Source organism: Danio rerio, chromosome 7 (assembly GCF_052040795.2).
Source record: "Danio rerio strain M-AB ecotype USA chromosome 7, GRCz13ab, whole genome shotgun sequence".
Lineage (NCBI taxonomy): Eukaryota > Metazoa > Chordata > Actinopteri > Cypriniformes > Danionidae > Danio > Danio rerio.
Window position 1 is genome coordinate 70808096 of NC_141027.1, and position 21925 is coordinate 70830020.

The following is a 21925-nucleotide window of genomic DNA, read 5'->3' on the forward strand; positions in this document are numbered from 1 at the left end:
CATTTAAAGCAGTGGTTCTTAATGTGGAGGTCGCTTGTTGATTTCCAAAAATCTAATTCATTGTATTAAACTATTAGAATTATCATTTTTTATCCATAATCTCCTGAAGAACAAACTAGTAGTTAACAGTAACGTTGTTAACAGGGTAATAATAGTGGCAAAAGGTCAAAAGAAAATCGTCACACTTCCACTTCAGCTCTCAAAAATTTTTTAATACATTTTATTAAAACATTGTTATATTAAAAACATTTGGAAAGCTAAAGAAGCAGCGTGACAATTTTCTTTTCATCCTTTGCCACTGTGTTTTTGATTGTTCACCTGGCTTTGAAAATTCTAGATGTTGGCACATTTCAGTTTCTTGGCAACATGGTTATAATAAACATTAAAAGACATGCAAACAAAAAGCCATAAGCCTTTCGATTTTTTTGCGACCCCTGGGATGAATACACTATATTAAATACACAGCAATAGCATCAGGTGCAGCACATTGATTTTATGGCATTAGGTTAAACTTTTTGACACTATTATGGCACTCATGTTCATTAAAAAAAGGTCACTAGGCATGGAACAAAAACAGCGGTTTGGAAAATTTTATGTTTTAAAACCGGCAAAATATTCTGCTATATTGACCCTAAGGTGCGTGGACAATTTTTTATGTGTTTTTTTTTTTTTTTTTTTTTTTTTGCTTTGTTTGTTCTTTAGGACATAAGTCTCTCCAGCAGAAAAGATATTCAAAGATGCTGTTTTAAATTGTGAAGAAATCTGTGCTTTTGAAACTAATGAAGACAGCTGAAGTCAGCGGTTCATTTGAACCGTTTAGCCTGACATGTTTACTGCTCCAAATATTTAAAAAGTTTCTCAAATAAAATCTATTGTGTTTAAAGAGGAAAATTGAGTTTTTTTACTCAGATATTTCAAAAGAACATATTTTAGAGCAGTGACAAAAATTCAGTGAAATCGTGACATTTTTATCCAAAGTTACCCGTCAAAATCTTATACCGGCCCATTCCTACAGGCCACAACTGAACATGGATCCTCCTAATGGTGTTCTCCAAAATGAAATGATAAATAGACTTGAGTCTACTGTTGTGTGCAAGGCTAATATATTTATAACCACCTGAGAGAATATTGGGGGTGACGAGCAGTGGTGGAAGGAGTACTGAAAAATCATACTTAAGTAAAAGTTGCATTACTTGCACAAAAATGTAGTGCAAGTAGAGTAAAAGTATCTGCTGTAAACATTACTCAAAGTATGAGTAAAGAGTAGGCATTTAAAAAGTACTCAAGGATAGTGAGTATTACTCCATAAAAAGTTGTTCTGCATTTACAAGCAGGTTGTGCAGGGATGTGTAAACGTAACATTCTGTAGTGGATTTAGTAATCTTCCTATATTCACTTGTTCCTTCCAACTTTCTTCCATTGTTTGATTGTTCTGTGCTTCCGTCTTTAATTTGTTCGTTCCTTCATTTGTTCCTTCATTCATTCTGTCCTTCCTTCGTTTCACCCTTCATGTGTTCGCTCATTCATAATTTGTTCAGTTCTTTCTTGAATCCTTACTTCATTCATTTTGTCTTTTGTTCGTTTGTTTTTATTTTATTCCTTTCTTCATTAAGCCCATTATTCTTTCCTTCCTTTATTCATTTGTTCATTCCTTCCTTCATTGCTTTGGTCTTTCCTTCATTTGTTCACTTATTCATTTGTTCTTTCATTCATAATTTTGTTCCTTCCCTCATTAGGTCCTTTGTTCGATTGTTCATTCGTTCCTTTCTTAGTTTGTTCTGTTCAGTCACTCCTTAAATCCTTCCTTCATTCATCTGGTCCTTCCTTCATTCATTAGTTCAGTCCTTCCTTCGTTCGGTCCTTCCTTTCATGTTTAATTCGTTGCATTTAGTGATTGTTTAAGGAGGCTGTTTGGTGATTTCAGTCATCATACAGTCAACATCCTTTTTTTTTTTTTTTTTTTTTAAACAGTCGACATCTATTTTCTCATTAGTGACATTCAGTCCATTAAAAGACTGTGCGTCAATGTGTGTAAATAATTTGAACATCTTCTTGGATATTTTTAATGCTTCTAAAAGGTTTGCTGCATTTATTAAACACCGATGTGTTGATGTTCAGTATCATGTGATTTACTTTCTATGTGCGATTTGATTAGACTGGAATCACAGGACTGATTTTTCTACATTAGTCAATCACCAAAGACAAGAAAGAAATAAAGTAGTGACTGCAGGTTGAAGGAAAGTAGTGGAGTAAAAGTGCAGATACTGCACTAAAAATGTACTCAAGGAAAAGTAAAAGTACACATTTTTAAAACTACTTAGTAAATTACAATTTCAGAGAAAAACTACTCAATTACAGTAATTAGTTACTTTACACCACTGGTCACGAGTCACTGGCATTGTTATTTTGGAGATCAGAGGCTGAAAAGTTTGGGAACCCCTGATCTAAAGTATGCAATTGAACACTAATAATCATTAAAAAATACCCTGATTTAACAGTTTAACAGAGACATTTATAACAATGAGCAGAATAAACACAATTCAGTGGATTTCACAATTAAGGATTCAGTGTATTTATAGCAATATTCAGCCAAATGTACTGGTTAGAGCAATATATATTGTTGATATGGCTGAAAAACCAAATGTTTCCCGTAATAAGTCATTGTCAAACAGTCCAGGTCATAAATCACAAAAATGCACATACAGTAAACAAAGCCCAGTTTGTATAGATTTTACCATCGTGGCATTCACAGTTCTCAGTTCAACCATCAGCATGCAATGAGCGAATATTACATATTACTACATAAATTAAATGCAATAATTAGCAAATTTTTTTTTATAAGTTTTGTGTTTGGTTGTTAGCTAGATGAAATATGATGAAATATGATCTGGACTTGAAAGTATTTCCTTGAGAGATTTCCTGATTAAGATTTCTGTACAACATACAGTAAAATCTAACTTAAATAAAGGCGCTGAACAAACAAAATGGACGTCAGAAATATTGAATCTACAAATCAATAAAACACATCTTTTAAAAAAATGTACACGTTAATTGTCCCTTTTACCCATGATTTCTCAAACAATCCACAGATCTACAGACTGTAACAGACTTACAAAAAATAAATAAATCCATTATCATCAAACGACAAAAAAAGTATTTTTGTTTGGTTTCTCAACTAATTTTAAGGGGTAAATCAAAACCACTTATGCATACTTATGCTACCTTCATTAACAGGTTGTCTTGAGGATAAAACAAGAACTAGAGACTATACATTATAAATTGAAGTTCCTCTGAACGTTAACTGTGCTGGAAAACACACACACACACACACACACACACACACACACACACACACACACACACACACACACACACACACACACACACACCCTTTCCCAGACCGACCTGAAGCAACACAGATCCTGTAATGGGAAACAGGCTCTCCAAAATGGATGGATGTGTAAACATGAGGCCTACACAGACGTGATGGAGTCCTGGAGGATTGTGGGTATGTGTAATTATGTATTAAAGGCCGAGGTGAGGGGGTCACCAGGAGAGGTGGAGATGAGGATGTTGATGTAGTTGAGCTAGTAACTCTTCTTCTGTCGGCTCTTTGACGTGCTCTCTGAAAGACAAAAACAACAATGGATTAATCTTAAAAATTTAAGATTTCTTACTAAACTTAAATAAAGCCAAAAACTAAAATGGATCATTTTTTTCTTTTATGCCACAAAGCATTAGAATATTAAAGTAAAGATCATCTTCCATGAAGACATTTTTGACATTTAGAAAACCCTGGTGTAAGGCAAAAAGTTTTAACATTTAATCTATTAAACGCACTAATATCTACTTTATTAAGTTCACCTGTCCAACTGCTTGTTAATGCAAATTTCTAATCAGCCAATCACATGCCAGCAACTCAATGCATTTAGGCATGTAGACATGGTCAAGACGATCTGCTGCAGTTCAAACAGAGCATCAAAATGAGGAAGAAAGGTGATTTAAGTGACTTTGATTGTGGCATGGTTGTTGGTGTTAGACGGGCTGCTCTGAGTATTTCAGAAACTGCTGATCTACTGGGATTTTCACGCACAAACATCTCTAGAGTTTACAGAGAATGATCTGAAAAAAAGAAAATATTCAGTGAGCGGCAGTTCTGTGGCACAAATGCCTGGTTAATGCCAGTGGTCAAAGGAGAATGGCCAGACTGGTTCGAGCTGATAGAAAGGCAACAGTAACTCAAATAACCACACGTTACAACAGAGGTATGCAGAAGAGCACTCTCCTGTCAGCTAAGAAGAGGAAACTGTTGCTACAATTCATACAGGCTCACTAAAAATGGACAATAGAAGATTGGAAAAACATTGCCTGGTTTGATGAGTCTCGATTTCTGCTGCGACATTCGGATGGTAGGGTCAGAATTTGGCATCAACAACATGAAAGCATGTATCCATCCTGTCTTGTATCAACAGTTCAGGCTAATGGTGGTGGTGAAATGGTGTGGGGGATATTTTCTTGGCACACTTTGGGCCCGTTAGTGCCAACTGAGCATCGTGTCAACACCACAGCCTACCTGAGTATTGTTGCTGACCATGTCCATCACATTATGACCACAGTGTACCCATCTTCTGATGGCTACTTCCAGCAGGATAACACGCCATGTCATAAAGCGCGAATCATCTCAGACTGGTTTCTTGAACATGACTATGAGTTCACTGCACTCAAATGGCCTCCACAGTTACCAGAACTAAATCCAATAGAGCAGTGGCTCCCAACCTTTTTTTTTTGGCTGAGACCCCCTTTTCCCCCCGGAAAATATTTAAAGGCCCCCCTCAACATTTAATGATATTATCGCTCATTTAAGTTTGCAGTAAGGATGACAAAAAAAAAATTGTTGTTTTCAAACAAATGGTATGTTTATTTCTATATCTAGATATGTTTATGCACAAGTAATAGCCTGTGTAAAATGTAAAATGAGGGACGTCTTACAAAAACATTTAAAAGGCTTATATCAGACCTACAACTGGTAATGTAATTATTAATTATGCACATTAATTAAAAAACAAAAAAAAGTTGGTTTTAAACAAAAAAAGTACTTATTTCTAAAATGAAAGAGTCAAGGCTTTACGTAGCCTGTATATATGCTAAAAATGTAGATTTGTGCTTGATCATGAGAAGTGATAATGTCGAGATACTAAATAGCTGGGTAAACCACACCACATTCCACTAAATTAATTCATTACCCTTCCTCAATGAGGAATGTGAGGGAACGTTGAGAGGAAAGAAGCAGAACGTTTGAAATACCGAAGAGAAAAGCCTCAGGCAAACATTTCTGACAAGTATCGTCATCCATGCCCACAAAAATCGCATACAAGAGAAAACACTGCACGTCAAAATGAAATAATAAATCACTAACAAGCTATGCTGCAAAAATAAATGTTTAAGTCACAAGCGTTTATGTAATAGTTTGATAAATACATTGATTCCATTACTATTGACTTCACTGGAAACTAAAAACATTGGATGAGTTTTAATCGTTCAAAACAGGTGACGTGGGCTCAGTGGTTAGCATTGTCGCCTCACAGCAAGAAGGTTGCTGGTTTGAGTCCTTCCTGGACCAGTTGGCAATTCTGTGTGGATTTTGCATGTTCTCCTTGTGTTAGTGTAGGTTTCCTATGGCTCCTCCGGTTTCCCCCACAGTCTAAAGACATGCGTTATAGGTAAATCAAATAAACTAAACTGGCTGTAGTGTATGACTGGGTGTTTCCCAGTACTGGTTACAGCTGGAAGGGCATTCGCTGTGTCAAAGATGTGCAGCATTGCGTGGGAGTAAAGGGTTGCATTGGCAATCCAACACAATGGGCAGCACTGCACATTTTATAAGTGGTCAGAAACTTGTAAATAACTCATGAAAGAGTAAAGTTACATTAAAACCAAGCACACCATTGTTTTTCCTATGAAATTCCCAATAAGTCTGATGTGTCAAATGACCCTCTTCCTATTGAAAAAACAAAAGTTGGATCCAAGATGGCTGACTTTAAAATGGCCACCATGGTCACCACCCATCTTGAAAAGTTTGCCCCCTCACATATACTAATGTGCCACAAACAGGACGTTAATATCACCAACCATTCCCATTTTATTAAGGTGTATCCATATAAATGGCCCACCCTTTAGTATGCTTCCAAATACTATATTTTTATAGTATTTTTCATATAGCGTAAAAGCTTAAACAGTATCTACCACCTAGATGACCAGCAAATATATTTTAGTTTAGTAGAAAACTCATCCCCTCTTCATGATATAAGAATCATGCCAAACATATGTGGTTATTTTCTATTCATATGTACTTTGAAATATGGTATAAATCACCCAAAAAATACAGACTTTCCTCTGTCTCCCATTCAGTTTTTTACTTCCTGCCCTCCATCTGAATTTTGCACATCAACAGAACCACGTGATTGAAAACAACCTATTTACTCCTTTAGGTAGACTATACTAGCGAACTAATGTAGGCAGTAGTAAATGAGGGTCTAGGAGTGATTTTAAACAGCATCTGATTTCCATTTTATGATTCTCCCAAGGTCCACGGTTTCAGCTAAAATGCTTCTTTAATGTTCTACTAATGTTCTGCTAAAGGGAAAATTCATCTTGAATGTGCTGAATGTGAGTAAATTAACAGCAAATGTTCATTTCTGATTCAAATGTCCCTTTAATAGGGAACTTATCAGTGGCTTTAGTCAGTCTTACTTGAACATAAGCTGCACAGTGCTTTGATAGGCGATCCTCTCCACATCTTCAACAGACAGACCATTACTGCGGTCCCACTTATAGGTGAAGTTCTGAAAGAAGAGCATATAAAAAGATTAACTACAATGCATAAAAAGGTTGACTGATTAGTAAAAGAAAAGGCTGCTTAATATATTATGGAGCATACAAGTTTTTTGTGAGTATGTGTTTATGAGTCCTCAACAGGTTCATAAAAGGTTAAAAATAACTTTTACACTTTGCGTTTCAGAATTGTTAATGCTTCCTAAGGTAAAATTAGTTGTGTTTAAAAAAAAAAAAACATACAAAGAAGAACGTTTAAACATTATTTAAACCTAATCTCAGTTCTGTTTTTGTACCTCTACCCTTTCCTTTTCCCCTTGAAACAGAGTGTGAAGGGGATGCTTTTCATTGGTGTATATTGTCAGTGTTTTACGAGACGTTTTTCCGGATTTAAACCCAATCTATTTTCACTGGCGTCGAGCAGAAAAGTATGCAAAATCACTCCTTGATGTTAGATGGCGCTACATGACTTTAAGCTTTTGACACCCGCTTGTGACACAGAAGAAGAAGACAAAGTTGACACGCTTGTTGTCATTGATGGTTTACACAGCAGCTCCAGCTCTAGCAATGAAGAAATGATTATTGTTCACCAGAGCACTAAGCAGCTCCACATTCATATCGCCTCTGGGCATCTTCTTCATTGTGCGCTCACATTGACAATTTTGCGCTTGAGAGCCTCCAAGTGCTGTTTACTGTAGCTTCAGCAGCCTTGTGCACGTAAACAAAAGTGCCAATCTGATTGGTTGAAAAGGTTTTGATTCGGCACAACAAAACATAAAAACCAGCATGAGGCGTTTTGTTTCAAAAGGATGCTTTTGCACCTGGCGTTTTGCCCGTTGATGTGCATGATCACATTGATGCACTTTATTTAGTGACGAGGCGTTAAATATCAACCGAAAACGTGAGCAAAAAACATCTCGGTGTGCACAGGTGTTAAGAATTGGGGCACCACTACAACACCTGCATCATATGTCATCGTGATCTCTTGCTTCATATGAGATCAGACGATCGCATCTACTGTAGTTATTCTAGTTGCATTATGTGCGACACAACTGACTCTTAAAGGGAATGGGAGAGGAGACTCTGATTGGTTTAATGCACATTATGCTCAAAACACACCCATAACTCATTAAGAGAATAAGCACAACCCTTAGGTCTTAAGGCCTATGCTTATCTATAGCATTCTGGGAATTTGTTAAATCTTGACTGGTTCTATATTTAACTAAATATTTCATATATCAAAAACTTTAACAAATAATACTCTTTTTTTTTTTTTTTTTAAGTAAATTTGGTCAACAATCTACATACCTCTAAAATGAGTGCCACAAACAGGTTGACCCACATGACTGAAGATGTCAACCACCAGACCACAAAGTACACCAGAGACCAGCTGACATGGAAAAAAATGATAGGTACAAATTGACAAAAACCCATCACAGCCAAAGCAACCAAACGTGTTAAAGAAAGACAGAGGGGCATCTGTGTGTGTGACGTCTGACTTACTCTGTAGTGTATCTGGCATATGCGTCTGTGAAAACATGCCAGTTATTCACCACCATGATGTTATAGAGCAGAATCAGAGAGGACTGGAATATTGACAGGGAGGAAAGAATTGTAACAGTTCAATCATTTACATTATGAAAGTTACATAGATTAAAGCAGAACAAACAGAAATACATCAATGAAAAAAAATTAACAGGGTTTATAAGGTCATGGAAGACCTGGAAAAGTTATGGAATTTTGACATGGATTTTAGTTTAGTCATGGAAATTAGTTTAACAAATATCTGTACACTTGAATATTCAGTCAGAATTATTAGCCCCCCTGAATTATTAGACCCCCTGTTTATTATTATTATTATTTAAACATAATAATTTTAATAACTTATTTCTAATAACTGATTTAATTTATCTTTATGTGTAAAGATGCTTTGTTCAGTAGACTATCGAAAAAAATATATAGCTTAAAGGGGCTAATAATTTTATCCCTAAAATGCTTTTTAAAAAATTAAAAACTTTTTAAAAATTGCTTTTATTCTAGCTGAAAAAAAAAACAAAAAAAACAAATAAGACTTTCTCCAGAAGAAAAAATATTATCAGACATACTGTGAAAATTTCCTTGCTCTGTTAAACATCATTTGGAAAATATTTAAAAAATAAAATAAAAAATAAAAGGGGGCTAATAATTCTGACTTCAACTGTAGGTTAAGTTGTCTCTTTTTCTTTTCCTTGTCTTTTGTAACCGTATGACCTACTGTTTTGTGTAAATGTAGACATTACATGAAACATTAGGTCATAAAATATTACTTGAAAGTCTTGGAAAAGTCATGGATTTTTTTCCGAAAGCATTTAAGCGTTTCTTTGGCTGTGTTTTGGATCATTATCTTGCTGAAATGTCCACCCTGGTTTCATCTTCATCCTCCTGATAATGTAGATGTTGGACTGAAGCAGCAAATATTCATGTACAATGACGAAGGGCAGAGGGTTGCTAAAGACCTACTGAGAGTACTGAGTAGTACTTTCACTGCCTTTCTACGCCTCCCTTTCTTCATGTGTTCAAAACTTTTCCCTTGTGTTATTTCATTTTATTACACATAACTTAATCAGTAAACCAAGTAGATTTGTTTTCTGTGCATGTATGGATTTTTTTGGTTGTTACCAACATCCAGGGAAAATTTAAAGTCAACGACAGCTTTGGAAATATGTTTTCTGAGGAAAATGGTGATGTGTTCAGTACTTATTTACCCCTATATACAAAGCACATTTAGTCAAAGCTCTTACTAGTTCTTTTTCATAAGTGCTTATTTATAGCATTCTGAGAATTTGTTTCAAAAAAGCCTGTTCAGATCAGATAAATAATGAATGTTTTATCAGGATGTCATGGGAGGCTTAAAACGTTTTTGCAACTTACAGCAAAGTCATCAAAGTTGTTTGGCCAGTATTCGAGCTGCTCAAAAGTACCACATTCCATGCTATAGGGCCCTGTGATGTTCTCTAAGCTGGAGTTGGAGACCAGACTGAAAGGAAAGCACATTGGAGAAAAAAAAAAAAAAAAAGAGTTTAGAATTTATCAGTACTTCAACTTTGCACAGCATAGCAACACATACAGCGAGTGATAGTTCAAAATGACCACTTCTTCCATGTGTGACAACGCAAAGAGACAAATGGATTAAGAAAATGTGTTTAGGGGTGCTTTCACATTTGGTTCATTTGCCTTGATCGTACCCAAGTTCGATTGTCTCCCCATGCCACCTCCTCGGTTGGTTTGTGTTCATACTGTCTTTTTTCCTTCTGAACCCCAGTACGCTTGCGTCATCGAGCTGCTGTTTTGTTTACGGACGTTGCTAGGCGACGGTCACGAAAGCAAGTGCCGAAATGGAAAGACATCCGCACATCGTGGTCATTCTGCTTTTACTGAAGCTTTTGGTTTTGGACATACAGAAAGCGACTCGCATCCATCTGCCACAAAAATGTTATAAACATTCAGAACATCACACAGTGTCTGCAGGAGCTGTTTTTGGAGGAGACAAGCAGACATCACTGTGTATCACTGTGTTTGCTCTGGGTCAGTCCCGCGCGCGTCACCAAGGTATGAAACGTGACACACAAACACGAACGAACGTTATGAAAACGATAGTTTGTTGTACAGTTGGCAGTTTGCGACTGCCACCAGGGGGCACAAAGAATGGGATTCAAATGGACAGAAATATACAGTAGCTGTATTTCCTGCTACTTGTAAATAAAGATGAAATAACAAAACAAAGCATTATAATTCCTTCATAAATCATTTAAAACTAGTCAACAAGCTTTATTATCATTGCAAACTTAAGTACAATGAGGGTTCATTTTGGAAATCAAAACTAAAGAAAATAAAAGAAAAACTAAAACAAAAGTACAAGCATAAATAAATAAATAAAGCAGTGTTTTAGCCTTAATATAGAGAGATGTACAGTATGTTATTTTTAGAGATATTAGTAATTATTTTGAAGTGAGGGGACTAAGACAGTTAATAAATAAGCTTTTTCATTTAAAACATTTTATTCATTTATTTTCTTTGTTGATTATATGGGCTTAGCAATGGATGCATTTATTTAGACCTATTAATGAATGTATAATCAGCATCATGAACAAAGGTCGATTTTTATTTTCGAAGGGCCTGTGTTGTGCGAGTTTACCATAGGCTGCATATAGCCTTGACTCTTTCATTTTAGATACAAGTACTCTATGTTTGTTTAAAACTACTTTTTAGCTGTTTCAAGTCTTAATTAATGTACATAAATAATAACTACATTACCAGTTGTAGGTCTGATATAAACCTTTTAAATGAAATTTTTGTAAGAATTCCCACATTTATTTAATAAGAAATCAATTAAAAACACCTGTAATTTTGTGATGAATTATTAGAATTTGTAACTGTCTTTGATTTTTTATGCATCTTAAAATGCAATTAAATCTTGTCGAAACCGAAATTAATTTTTCCTAATTAATCCTGTTTTCATTCACGTTTCTATGTACATTTTTCAAAACAGCATAAAAATGTGGAATAGAAGTTGCCCCTGCCAAAAAATAGATATTTTATTATATTATTGGGAATTTGCACCAGATTCTCAGCAAGTGAGGATCCTCATGAACACATAAAATAGAAATGTATTATTAAGCTACAAGTTAAATTCACAGCTTAAGATCCGTCCTTCGGAAATCATTCTAAGATTGCGAATCCATTGTTAATTGAGCACTAATAATAAGTTTCAATAATAGAGCAGAAAATCTGCAAATTAGAGTGATTTCTGGAGAACTGTGTGACACTAAAGACTGGAGTAATGATGCTCAACATTCAGATTTGCCATTTAAAACTATCATAGTTTTAAAATAAACACAGCCTTGGTAAGTTCTAGGAACTTCCAAACCTTTAAATATCCTGTTAAATGAACATTTAGTGAACCATACCTCATGTTTGATGGAGGACTAATAGCTCCTTGGAAAAGCCAGATACCGAGAACTGCAAACATATAGTATACCACCTGAAATGAAGAGACCAAACTCAATATCAGTGATAAAATATCTATAATGACACTGTATAAGAAGTCTGGTCACTTACCAGAAGAATCCCAGCAAATGCCCGTAGGTTTTTTACCAGGTCAACGATAGTGCTGGCCACCACTGCCATCAACTGAAGAGTAAAAAATAATAATCAATTAACGCAAGATTGTCAAACTCAGTTCCTGGAGGGCCGCAACCCTGCACAGTTTAGTTCAAGCCCTGCTTCAACACACTTGTCTGTAGGTTTCAAACAAGCCTGAAGGACTCAATTAGTTTGATCAGGTGTGGTTAATTAGGGTTGGAACAAAGCTGTGCAGAGCTGCGGTCCTCCAGCAACTGAGTTTAAGCAAAGAATGAAGAAAGGAAGGAAGGCAGTGAATAAATGTATGAAGAAAAATAGAAAGGATAGAAGAGGGGTATTAAGGAAGGGAGTGAATGAATGAACAAATGTAAGAAGGAAAGAAAAATAGACGTAAATAAAAGGAAGTGAATAAGTAAGGATGGATAGAAGTAAAGAATAATTGAAGTAAATCATGAAGGAAGAAAGGAAGAAAGTAAAGAAGGAAGGTAGAAGTGAATAAATTATTAACTGAAGAAAAAAAGCAGTGAATAAATGTATGAACTAAGGTAAAAAGGGATAAATGAAGGGAATTAAAGAAGGAAGAATAGATGTAAAGAAGGTAGAAAGGAAGATAGGAATGAATGAACAAAGGTGCAAATGAGTGAATAAAAGAAGGAAGCAAAGATAGACGGAAGTAAAGAATGAATGAAGTACGATGTACAAAATGAAGGAGGAATGGAATGAAGTAAAGAAGGTAAAAGTAAATGAAATAATGAACTAAAGAATGAAATAAATAAATGTAAGTAAATAAATGAATGAACGAAGGTAAGAAGGGAATAAAAAAAGGATCGAAGAAAGGAAGGAAGGTAGAAGTGAGTAAATTAACGAATGAAGGTAAGAAGGAATGAAGGGAATAAAAGAAGGATGGAAGTAAAGAAGTAGGGTAGAAGTGAATAAATTAATTAAGGAAGGAAGAAGTGAATGAATGAATGAACAAAGGTAAGAAGGAAGGAAGTATGGATGGAAGTAAAGTATGAAGTAAAAAATAAAGAAGGAGTTCAATTGAAAATGAATGAACGAAGGAAGAAGTGAATAAATGAATAAACAAAGATAAGAAGGAATGAAGGGAGTGAACAAAAGAAGAAAGGAAGTAAAGAAGGAAGGTAGAAGTGAATAAATGAATGAACGAAGGAAAGAAGGAGGGAATAAATGAATGAACGAAGGTAAGAAAGAAAGAAGGGAATAAAAGAATAAAGGATGAAAGAAAAGAAGGAAGAAGTGAATAAATGAATGATCAAAGATAAGAAGGAAGGAAGTGAATAAAGGCTGGATGGATGGAAGTAAAGTATGAAGTAAAAAATGAAAAAGGAGTTAAATTAAATGAATGAACGAAGGGGTGAATAATTCAATGAAGGTAGGAATAGAGAAGTGAATAAATTAATAAAAGAAGGATGGAGGTAATGTATGAAGTAAAAATGAAGGAGTTTAAATTAATGAACGAAGAAAGGAAGGAGTAAATAAATGTATGAATGAAGGGAAGAAGGGAATAAAAAGGAAGGATTGAAGTAAAGTAGGAAAGTAAATAAACAAACTAAGGAAGGAAGTGAATAAATAAATGAACGAAGTTAAGAATGAAGGAAGGAGTGAATAAATGAATGAATGATGGTAAGAAGGAAGGAAGTGAATAAAAGAAGTGAGGAAGGTTAAATGGAAGTAAGAAGTAAAAAATGAAGGAGTTAAATTGAAAATGAATTAATGAAGGAAGGAAGGAGTGAATAAATTAATGAACGTAGGTAAGAAGGAATGAAGGGAGTGAATAAAAGAAGAAAGGACGTAAACAAAGAACGTAGAAGTGAAAAAATGAATGAACAAAGAAGGAAGGAGCAAACAAATGATTGAACGAAGGTAAGAGGGAAGGAAGGGAATAAAAGAAGTAAGGCAGGATGGATGGAAGTAAAGAATGAAGTAAAAAAATAAAAAAGGAGTTCAATTAAATGAATGAACAAAGGAGTGAATAAATAAATGAAGGTAGGAAGGAAAGAAGAAGTAAATGAATGAGGGAAGAATGGATGAAGGTAATGTATGAACTAAAAAAATGAAAGAGTTTAGTTAAACTAATGAATGAAGGAAGGAAGGGAAAAAATAGAAAGGATCGATGGAAAGAAGGAAGGTAGAAGTGAATAAATGAATGAAGGAAGGATGAAGTGAATGAATGAATAAATGAAAGTAAGAAGGAATAAAGGGAATAAAAGAAAGAAGGATGGAAGTAAAGAAAGAAGAGCGAACAAATGAATGAACGAAGTTGGAAAGGAAGGAAGGGAATAAAAAGGAAGGATGGAAGTAAAGAATGAAGGAAGGAATGAGGGTAGAAAAGAAGGAATAAATAAAGGATGGATGGATATAAAAAATGAAAAAAGAAGGATGGAATAAAATAAAGATGGAAAGTAAATAAAGAAGGAACAAGTGAATACATTAATGAACAAAGATAGTGAATGAATGGAGTGAAAGAATAAATAAAGGATGGACCGAATAAATGTAAACCATAAAATAAATTAAGAATAAAATGTCACCACTGCTCTATTTTCATATCCATGTGGGTTTATAGAAACCTGTTGATGATTATTAATGTGAGCAATCAGTCACCAACCTTGATTTCTGGAATAATCCTGAGGAAGCGGAAAACGATCAACATGTTGACCAGTCGTATCATCTCCCACAAAGCCATCACGTGCCGCGGAACCGGATCCCTGTCAAGATGAGGGCAAAACATCCAAATCAAAGAAAGATTATTTTTTTAAAGCCAGTTTAATGATTGTGAACTCCACACACACTCACACGTCCACATAGGGAATCTTGAATGTGATGAATATGACGATCTGAATTGCCTGTTGAGAAAAAAGAAACAACACAACATGTCTCAGGTTAGTATCTTCACCCACACACAATCTACAGGTCACCACAAAATCATTACCCCTCCTGTGACTTTTAAAGACGACCTATTATGCAAAAATCACTTTTATAAGGGGTTTAAACACAGTTGTGTAGCTAGAGTCTAATATAACCAGTTTCTAACGGTACAAGTATATTATTTTTAGTAATCACACTTGATAATGCCATTCACTTTTATACACATATACACTTATTTAACAATACACTTTACATGCCAATTTGCACATAATAGCTACACATACCTGTATAACATTGTCTATAGTAATATAGCTCTACATACACTTGTCTGTTTGTATATTTGCATTCACTTCTTACTGATTTTTTTACATATACATTTATTTTCTGTTTTTTTTTTTTTTTCCTGTCTCTTTAATTCTGTTGCACTGTAGAAGCTCTGTCACAAAAACGAATTCTTTGTATGTGCGAACATACCTGGCAATAAAGCTCTTTCTGATTCTAATAACAGTCTGCAGAAACACTTTGATTGACATTCTCCCTTTGTGTCATCAGAGGGGGAAAGCTCTGCTCATTAGTGAAGATCTCTCCCTCATTGGCATAGGAAATTTGTCTTTTTTTTTTTAAATCTGCCACTATGCTGACACATAGGCATTTGTACCTCCGCCCTCTTTTGAAAACAACACAATCTCATTTGAATTTAAAGCGACAGTCACCAAAATGGCACAATTAGGATCAAAATCTAATAGGGGCAGTTTCAAAGAATTATAAAACTTTATTTACATCTTGTAAAAAGGGAGATAATAGGTCTCCTTTAAACTATTTTTCAAATATTTCCCAAAGTGCTGTTTAACGGAGAAAAGATTTTTCCAAATTTTTTGAAACATACCATTCTTAGTAATTTAATAATTTTCTTTGTCTGTTGACATTACATTAATGTTTTCCTGTGTTTCTATATGGAAAACTAAAATTAAACACAATACAATTTGTTTTCCTCATGACTTCATAATGTATAACTTTTTATAATTTGTAACATAAAACTTCTCCTGCTTTACCACAGCAAAGCTTAAAGTGTCTTCTTTCCAATGATACATAATTTGTGTTTGTAGCTTACTGGAGTCAGGAACTGTTACTATTTAAACTTAGGTAGATGTAAATCCCCAAAATTGAGTGCTGGCTAACAGGTTAATAGGATGACACTACAATATTCTGTTATTTTGCAAGATGTTCAACTAGGTTAACTAGTTTAGGGGTTTTCAAACTGGGGTCCGTGGACCCCTGGTGGGCCGCAAGAGAGCGCTAGGGGGTCGACGAAAAACTTGGCAGAAACAAAAATTATTTCCGAGATATTTTTTTCCAATCCTAAAATTATTTAAGACTATAAATTATTAATCTATATATAGTTTTATGATTTATATAAGTGGATACTTAATTCTAATGTGTTTATCCCAAAATCCTTTGCAATCTTTAAGGTTTTGCAAACAGCTGAATGGAGCAATTGGCAGCTGTAAGTGCAGTAAAGATGATGGAAAGATTTTTAAAGAATGAAGCAAGCAATAGTCCCTGAGAGGTGTTTAAAAGCGTCATATTTGGCATCACTCCACATCACTCGTGCTAAGAAGCCGCACACAATTGGCGAAGTATTGTTATTACCAGCTACCAAAGGCATTGTCAGATAGTTATTTGGAGAGGAATCGGCATGAAAGGTAGATTGTGTGTCTTTATCAGACAACACAGTAAGCAGACGCAAAAGTTCAATGTAAATATTTTGCAGTTTTCCATAAAAACAAGACAGGGAAGAAAAACTGCAGAAACTACAAATGTTACAAATGTCCAGGTTTAACTTTTCATCTACCAATGCCTTATTTAGAAAAGCTATCTTGTTCAGTTATTGTAAATATTTTGTTGTTGTTTTTTAACGAAATATAACAATTTTGGAAATCATTTTTGGCTATAGTGAGTTGCCAACTAATAAAATAAATAGTTTTGAAAACAATGCCGTTTTGCATGCCTGTGAAATATGAACTATAATGTCTTTACGTTATACAGAATTTTAGTTTACATATTTATACTTGAAATACATTAGTGCCTTTAAACTTTAGGCAAAGGAGTCCCCTGCAAGGAATCATCATATTTGGGGTCCCTGAGATTAAAAAGTTTGAAAACCCCTGAATCAGGCAAGTCATTGGAAGACAGTGGTTTATGCTGTAGCCAATGAAACAAGCAAAGCATTTTTCTTAAAAGGGATAATAATATTGGCCTTAAAAATTACCTTGAAATAATAAAAACTGCTTTTATTACAGCTAAGATAAAAGAAATAAGACTTTATCAAGAAAAAAAAAATACTTTAAAAAGAAATACTGTGAAAATGCTGATGCTAAACAAACTTCAGCTATATATATAGTACACTTACGAAATCTATAATCAATTATTTTAAATATAATATAATTAAAACACACGCAGACAACCTTACCAGCAGAAGAACAATGAGAAATCCATCAAAAATGAGGCAGAGAAATCGACTGACTATTTCAAATATCAGGAGTTGTGTTTCAGAAACTTCAGCTATTTATACAGTACTTTAAATAATCTATAATCGTTATTTTAAATATAATATAATTAATACACACGCAAACAACCTTACCAGCAGAAGAACTGTGAGAAATCCATCAAAAATGAGGCAGAGAAATCGACTGACTATTTCAAACATCAGGAGTTGTGTTTCAGAAACTTCAGCTATATATACATTACTTTAAATAATCTATAATCGTTATTTTAAATATAATATAATTAATACACACGCAAACAACCTTACCAGCAGAAGAACTGTGAGAAATCCATCAAAAATGAGGCAGAGAAATCGACTGACTATTTCAAACATCAGGAGTTGTGTTTCAGAAACTTCAGCTATATATACATTACTTTAAATAATCTATAATCGTTATTTTAAATATAATATAATTAATACACACGCAAACAACCTTACCAGCAGAAGAACTGTGAGAAATCCATCAAAAATGTTATTCCTGTATGACAGGTAACCTTTCCAACCAAACGCTACTATTTTCAGCAGCATCTCTATTAAATAGTAAAGGATGAAAATACAGTTGATGATCTGAAAGACAAGCAGTGTTTGTATTAATTTTCAACAAATCACCTTCAAATTTCAGAAAAAACAATTGCTGTGTATATAATTTAATTAAGTCTGGGAGTAAAAATAAAACATCTAATTTTAATCTTTATAAATGAAACTGTGTTATTATTAAAGCATCATGGTTTTTTTTAGTAAATGCATGAGACGCTCACCTCCATATAGAAGTAATTTTTCTCTGAGGCAGATTTCTCTGCATTCAGAACCAAAACAGTCTGCAAAAAATAATAAAATAACAGATATTAAAGATGATATTCATGGTTCAAAGTCAAAACAACAAGTCCTAACACTGTTCATTTCTAATACTGTAACTGTACAGGATAGAATGTAGTTTCAAGGAAACTTTTGTTTTGCATACACCCTCCACAAGATGGCACCATTTCACCATTCAAACTGAAATAGAATTCTTTCACTAATTTGTTAGGGGCATGTGAGCACTTGTATATTTTGCTGTTTTATATAAAGCAACTGTACTCAACATTTTACATGTTTGTATTTAATAAAACAAAAAAAAAATAAATAAAAATGGGTCAAGTCCGAAAAATGATTTTCAAAGCACTGAATTTGGTGTATTTTATATACCCAAAAATCCCATCAGGGACAATCACTGCAAGAATTATTAGATGACAAATTCACAGTGCAGAACCAAAAAAATACTAAATAATTGTCATTCTTTATATCAATCTTTATATCTTGCTATAATACCTTAAACCACTAGGTTTTACCATTTTTACATTTTAACTGGGATATCCCCTTTGTTTTTAATTTATTAATTTTAAATAATTTTCTTTAAAAAGATTTGATGTTGTCGTATTTAAGCCTTTAGATTTTTAAATTTAATTTAACTTGTCATATTTATACCAAAAGCCTCTCGCAGCACCATCTTGCACCACTAGGTGGTGAACTATCGTTGTTAAAGATACATATATTCATTCATTTTCCTTTGGCTTAGTTCCATTACTATGTTTTACACAGCAGATGCCCTTCCTGCTGCAACCCAGTACTGGGAAACATCCATACACACTCATTCACATACATACACTATGGCCAATTTCATTCATTTATTGGTTTTCTTTTCGGCTTAGTCCCTTTTTAATCAGGGGTGGGCACATTGGAATGAACCGGCAACTTATCCAGCACACGTTTTACGCAGGAGATGCATTTCCAGCCACAACCAAACACTAGGAAACACCCATCCAGTCTTGCACTACGGCCATTTTAGCTTATTCAATTCACCTATAGCGCATGTCTTTAGACTGTGGAGGAAACCCACGTGAAACAGTGGAAAACATTCAAACTCCACACAGACCCAACTGACACAGCCAGGACTCAAACCAGTGACCTTTTTGCTGTAAGGCGACAGTGCTAACCATTGAATCACAGTGTCACCATGTTAAAGAGACAGTTCACCAAAAACTAAAAATCTAGTCGTTTGCTCAGCCTTCATTTGTTACAAATGTGATGGAGTATTTTTCGTTGTGTTGAATACAACAGAAGTTATTTTGAAGAATGTTGGAAATAAGTATTTATTGCTTTCTATAGTATTTGCTTCCTTACTATGGGAATAAATTATGACAAGGATTTTATTTTTGGTTGAACTGTTCCTTTAATATAATACACTGTACAAAAAATAAATAAATAAAAAACTCTTTATTTAGATGTTTTGTCTTGTTTCTGATCCAAATATCAAAAAAAATCTTAAAATTAAGAAGTATTTTCTAAAAAAGCAAAAAAAATATTGTCTTGTTTTTAGAAATAATATGTCAAAATTGGGAGAGTTTTTCCTTAAAACAAGCAAAATAAACCACCAATGGGGTAAGAAAAACTTATGTCGAAGCAAAAACAAGATTATTTTACTTGGCCCATTGGCAGATTATTTTGCTTGGTTTAAGGATAAGCTTACTTCATTTTGACATATTATTTCTAATAACAAGATAATATATTTGCTTGTCTAGAAAATGCTTCTTGAATTAAGAATTTTTAGATATTTGGACTAGAAACAAGACAAAAACTCTAAAATAAAAAAAGCATTTTTGCAGTGTTGAATTCTCAAGTAGTAAAAAAGATAAAAAAGATAAAAGCCCAAAAAAAAAGGATGATTCATATGATAAATGTGTGAAGTAAAATAAAAATGAGGTTCTTACACAGATGCAGATGACATTGGCCAGAGCGACAGCATTTCCCAGCACAGAAATATAATAGTGACTGTAGACATACTGGATATGCTGCAGGCCAGAGGAACTGTACTCAGGCTTTGGTGGATGCTGCAGGGAAAAGACAGAAATGACACAACTAAGGATTGTTGACACCCACAAACAAACAAAACAAACAAGCACATAAAAAATGCAATATAATTAAACGGAATTGTTTTGGTAAATTTAATTCTTTATTTTTACAATTTAAATTTAATTAGAAAATCAAGCTTAAAATGAATTTAACTTAACAAAAAAATATAATATAATATAATATAATATAATATAATATAATATAATATAATATAATATAATATAATATAATATAATATAATATAATATGTCACTGTACTTTATATCTTTGGGTTCTGTACATTTGTCAGCAATAACACTTATTTTCATTCATTCATTAATTTTCCATTAATGTTTTAGCCTATGTTTTTAAATTAAATTACTTTAAGATCATAGTATTTAGCATTTTTATTCAATCAATTTAAGACAATTATATTCAGTATATTAAATTAATTTAAAATAATTGTATTTAGTATATTATATTAATTTAAAATAATTGTATTTAGCATACTTGTTAAATTGATTTAAGATTATCGTATTTGTTTAACCAACTCAAGATAATTGTGTTTCCCATATTTATTCAATTAATTTAAAATAATTGCAATTAGCATATTTACTCAATTAATTTAAGATAATGGTATTTAGCATATGAAAATAATTTAAGATAATTGTATTTAGCATATTAAGTTAATTTAAGATCAATTTAGTTAACACATTTATTTAATTAACTTAAGATAGTTGTATTTAGCATATTTATTCAATTAATTTAAGATAAATGTATTTAGCATTCACTCATTCATTCATTTTCTTGTCGGCTTAGTCCCTTTATTAATCCGGGGTCGCCACAGCGGAAAGAACCAGCAAGTTTTTACGCGGTTCATTCCATTGTGGCGACCCCGGATTAATAAAGGGACTAAGCCGACAAGAAAATGAATGAATGAATGAATGAATTTAGCATATGTATTTCATTAATTTAAGATAATAGCATTTAGCACATTTATTATTAATTAAATGAATTTAACATTTTTTACAAAACATGGCATATTCTTTTCCAGAATTATCTCATAATCATTCAAAGTCGTAAACCAAAATGAAGCATGCAAATTAGACAAAACCTATAAACAGTCATTTATTCTTGTCCTTTGTAGATGAATTACAAAAGTTCCTCATTTTCTAGCCATGTACAGCTTTTGGGAGTTTCAATTCAGCTAATTCCTCTTCCTGTGATTCAAATTCCAAACCTTAAAATGGGAACCAGTACTTGCTTAATCTTGCTTGACACACACTACTACTTTTACCAAACAAACATTGATTTTTGTAAATCTTAATTCTGTTGGTTACTAAAAATAAACAGAAAAACCTCTTTAACAAAATCCTTGTCCAGCTCATTGAAGAGCCTCTGGAAGTCCTCGCCGCTGATGAAGCCATCTGGAAACCGCCGAGCGGCCTGAGAATGCAAATGACAATCAAACAAACATCTAAGCTACACATTTAAACAAACAATTCCAGGATCTGTGTTTACCTTAACGATAGCTTGTCTGCAGTAGGACTTCATGTGGACTCTCTCCATGACCTTCAGAAACATGCTCACCGCCACTCGCTCCCTGAGCAGAAACAATTTAACACACTTTTAATTAATTAAGAATTATTTTAATAACTCATTTTTAATAACTAA

The 21925-nt window shown here is 33.7% G+C and overlaps 1 protein-coding gene across 1 annotated transcript in view; it reads right to left on the minus strand.

Moving 5' to 3' along the window:
* Window positions 1-2548: 2548 nt before the first annotated feature.
* The window catches only part of tpcn2 (two pore segment channel 2), a 38033-nt gene continuing 18656 nt past the window's right edge, over window positions 2549-21925 (minus strand). Inside the window, 16 exon segments of the mRNA NM_001077722.2 lie at window positions 2549-3154; window positions 3187-3345; window positions 3390-3625; window positions 6751-6842; window positions 8140-8221; window positions 8335-8417; window positions 9742-9847; window positions 11778-11851; window positions 11929-12000; window positions 14579-14678; window positions 14767-14816; window positions 17822-17950; window positions 18142-18201; window positions 20131-20250; window positions 21611-21697; window positions 21773-21854. Coding sequence (NP_001071190.2) covers window positions 3547-3625; window positions 6751-6842; window positions 8140-8221; window positions 8335-8417; window positions 9742-9847; window positions 11778-11851; window positions 11929-12000; window positions 14579-14678; window positions 14767-14816; window positions 17822-17950; window positions 18142-18201; window positions 20131-20250; window positions 21611-21697; window positions 21773-21854 — 1216 coding nt within the window. The 3' untranslated portion in view covers window positions 2549-3154; window positions 3187-3345; window positions 3390-3546.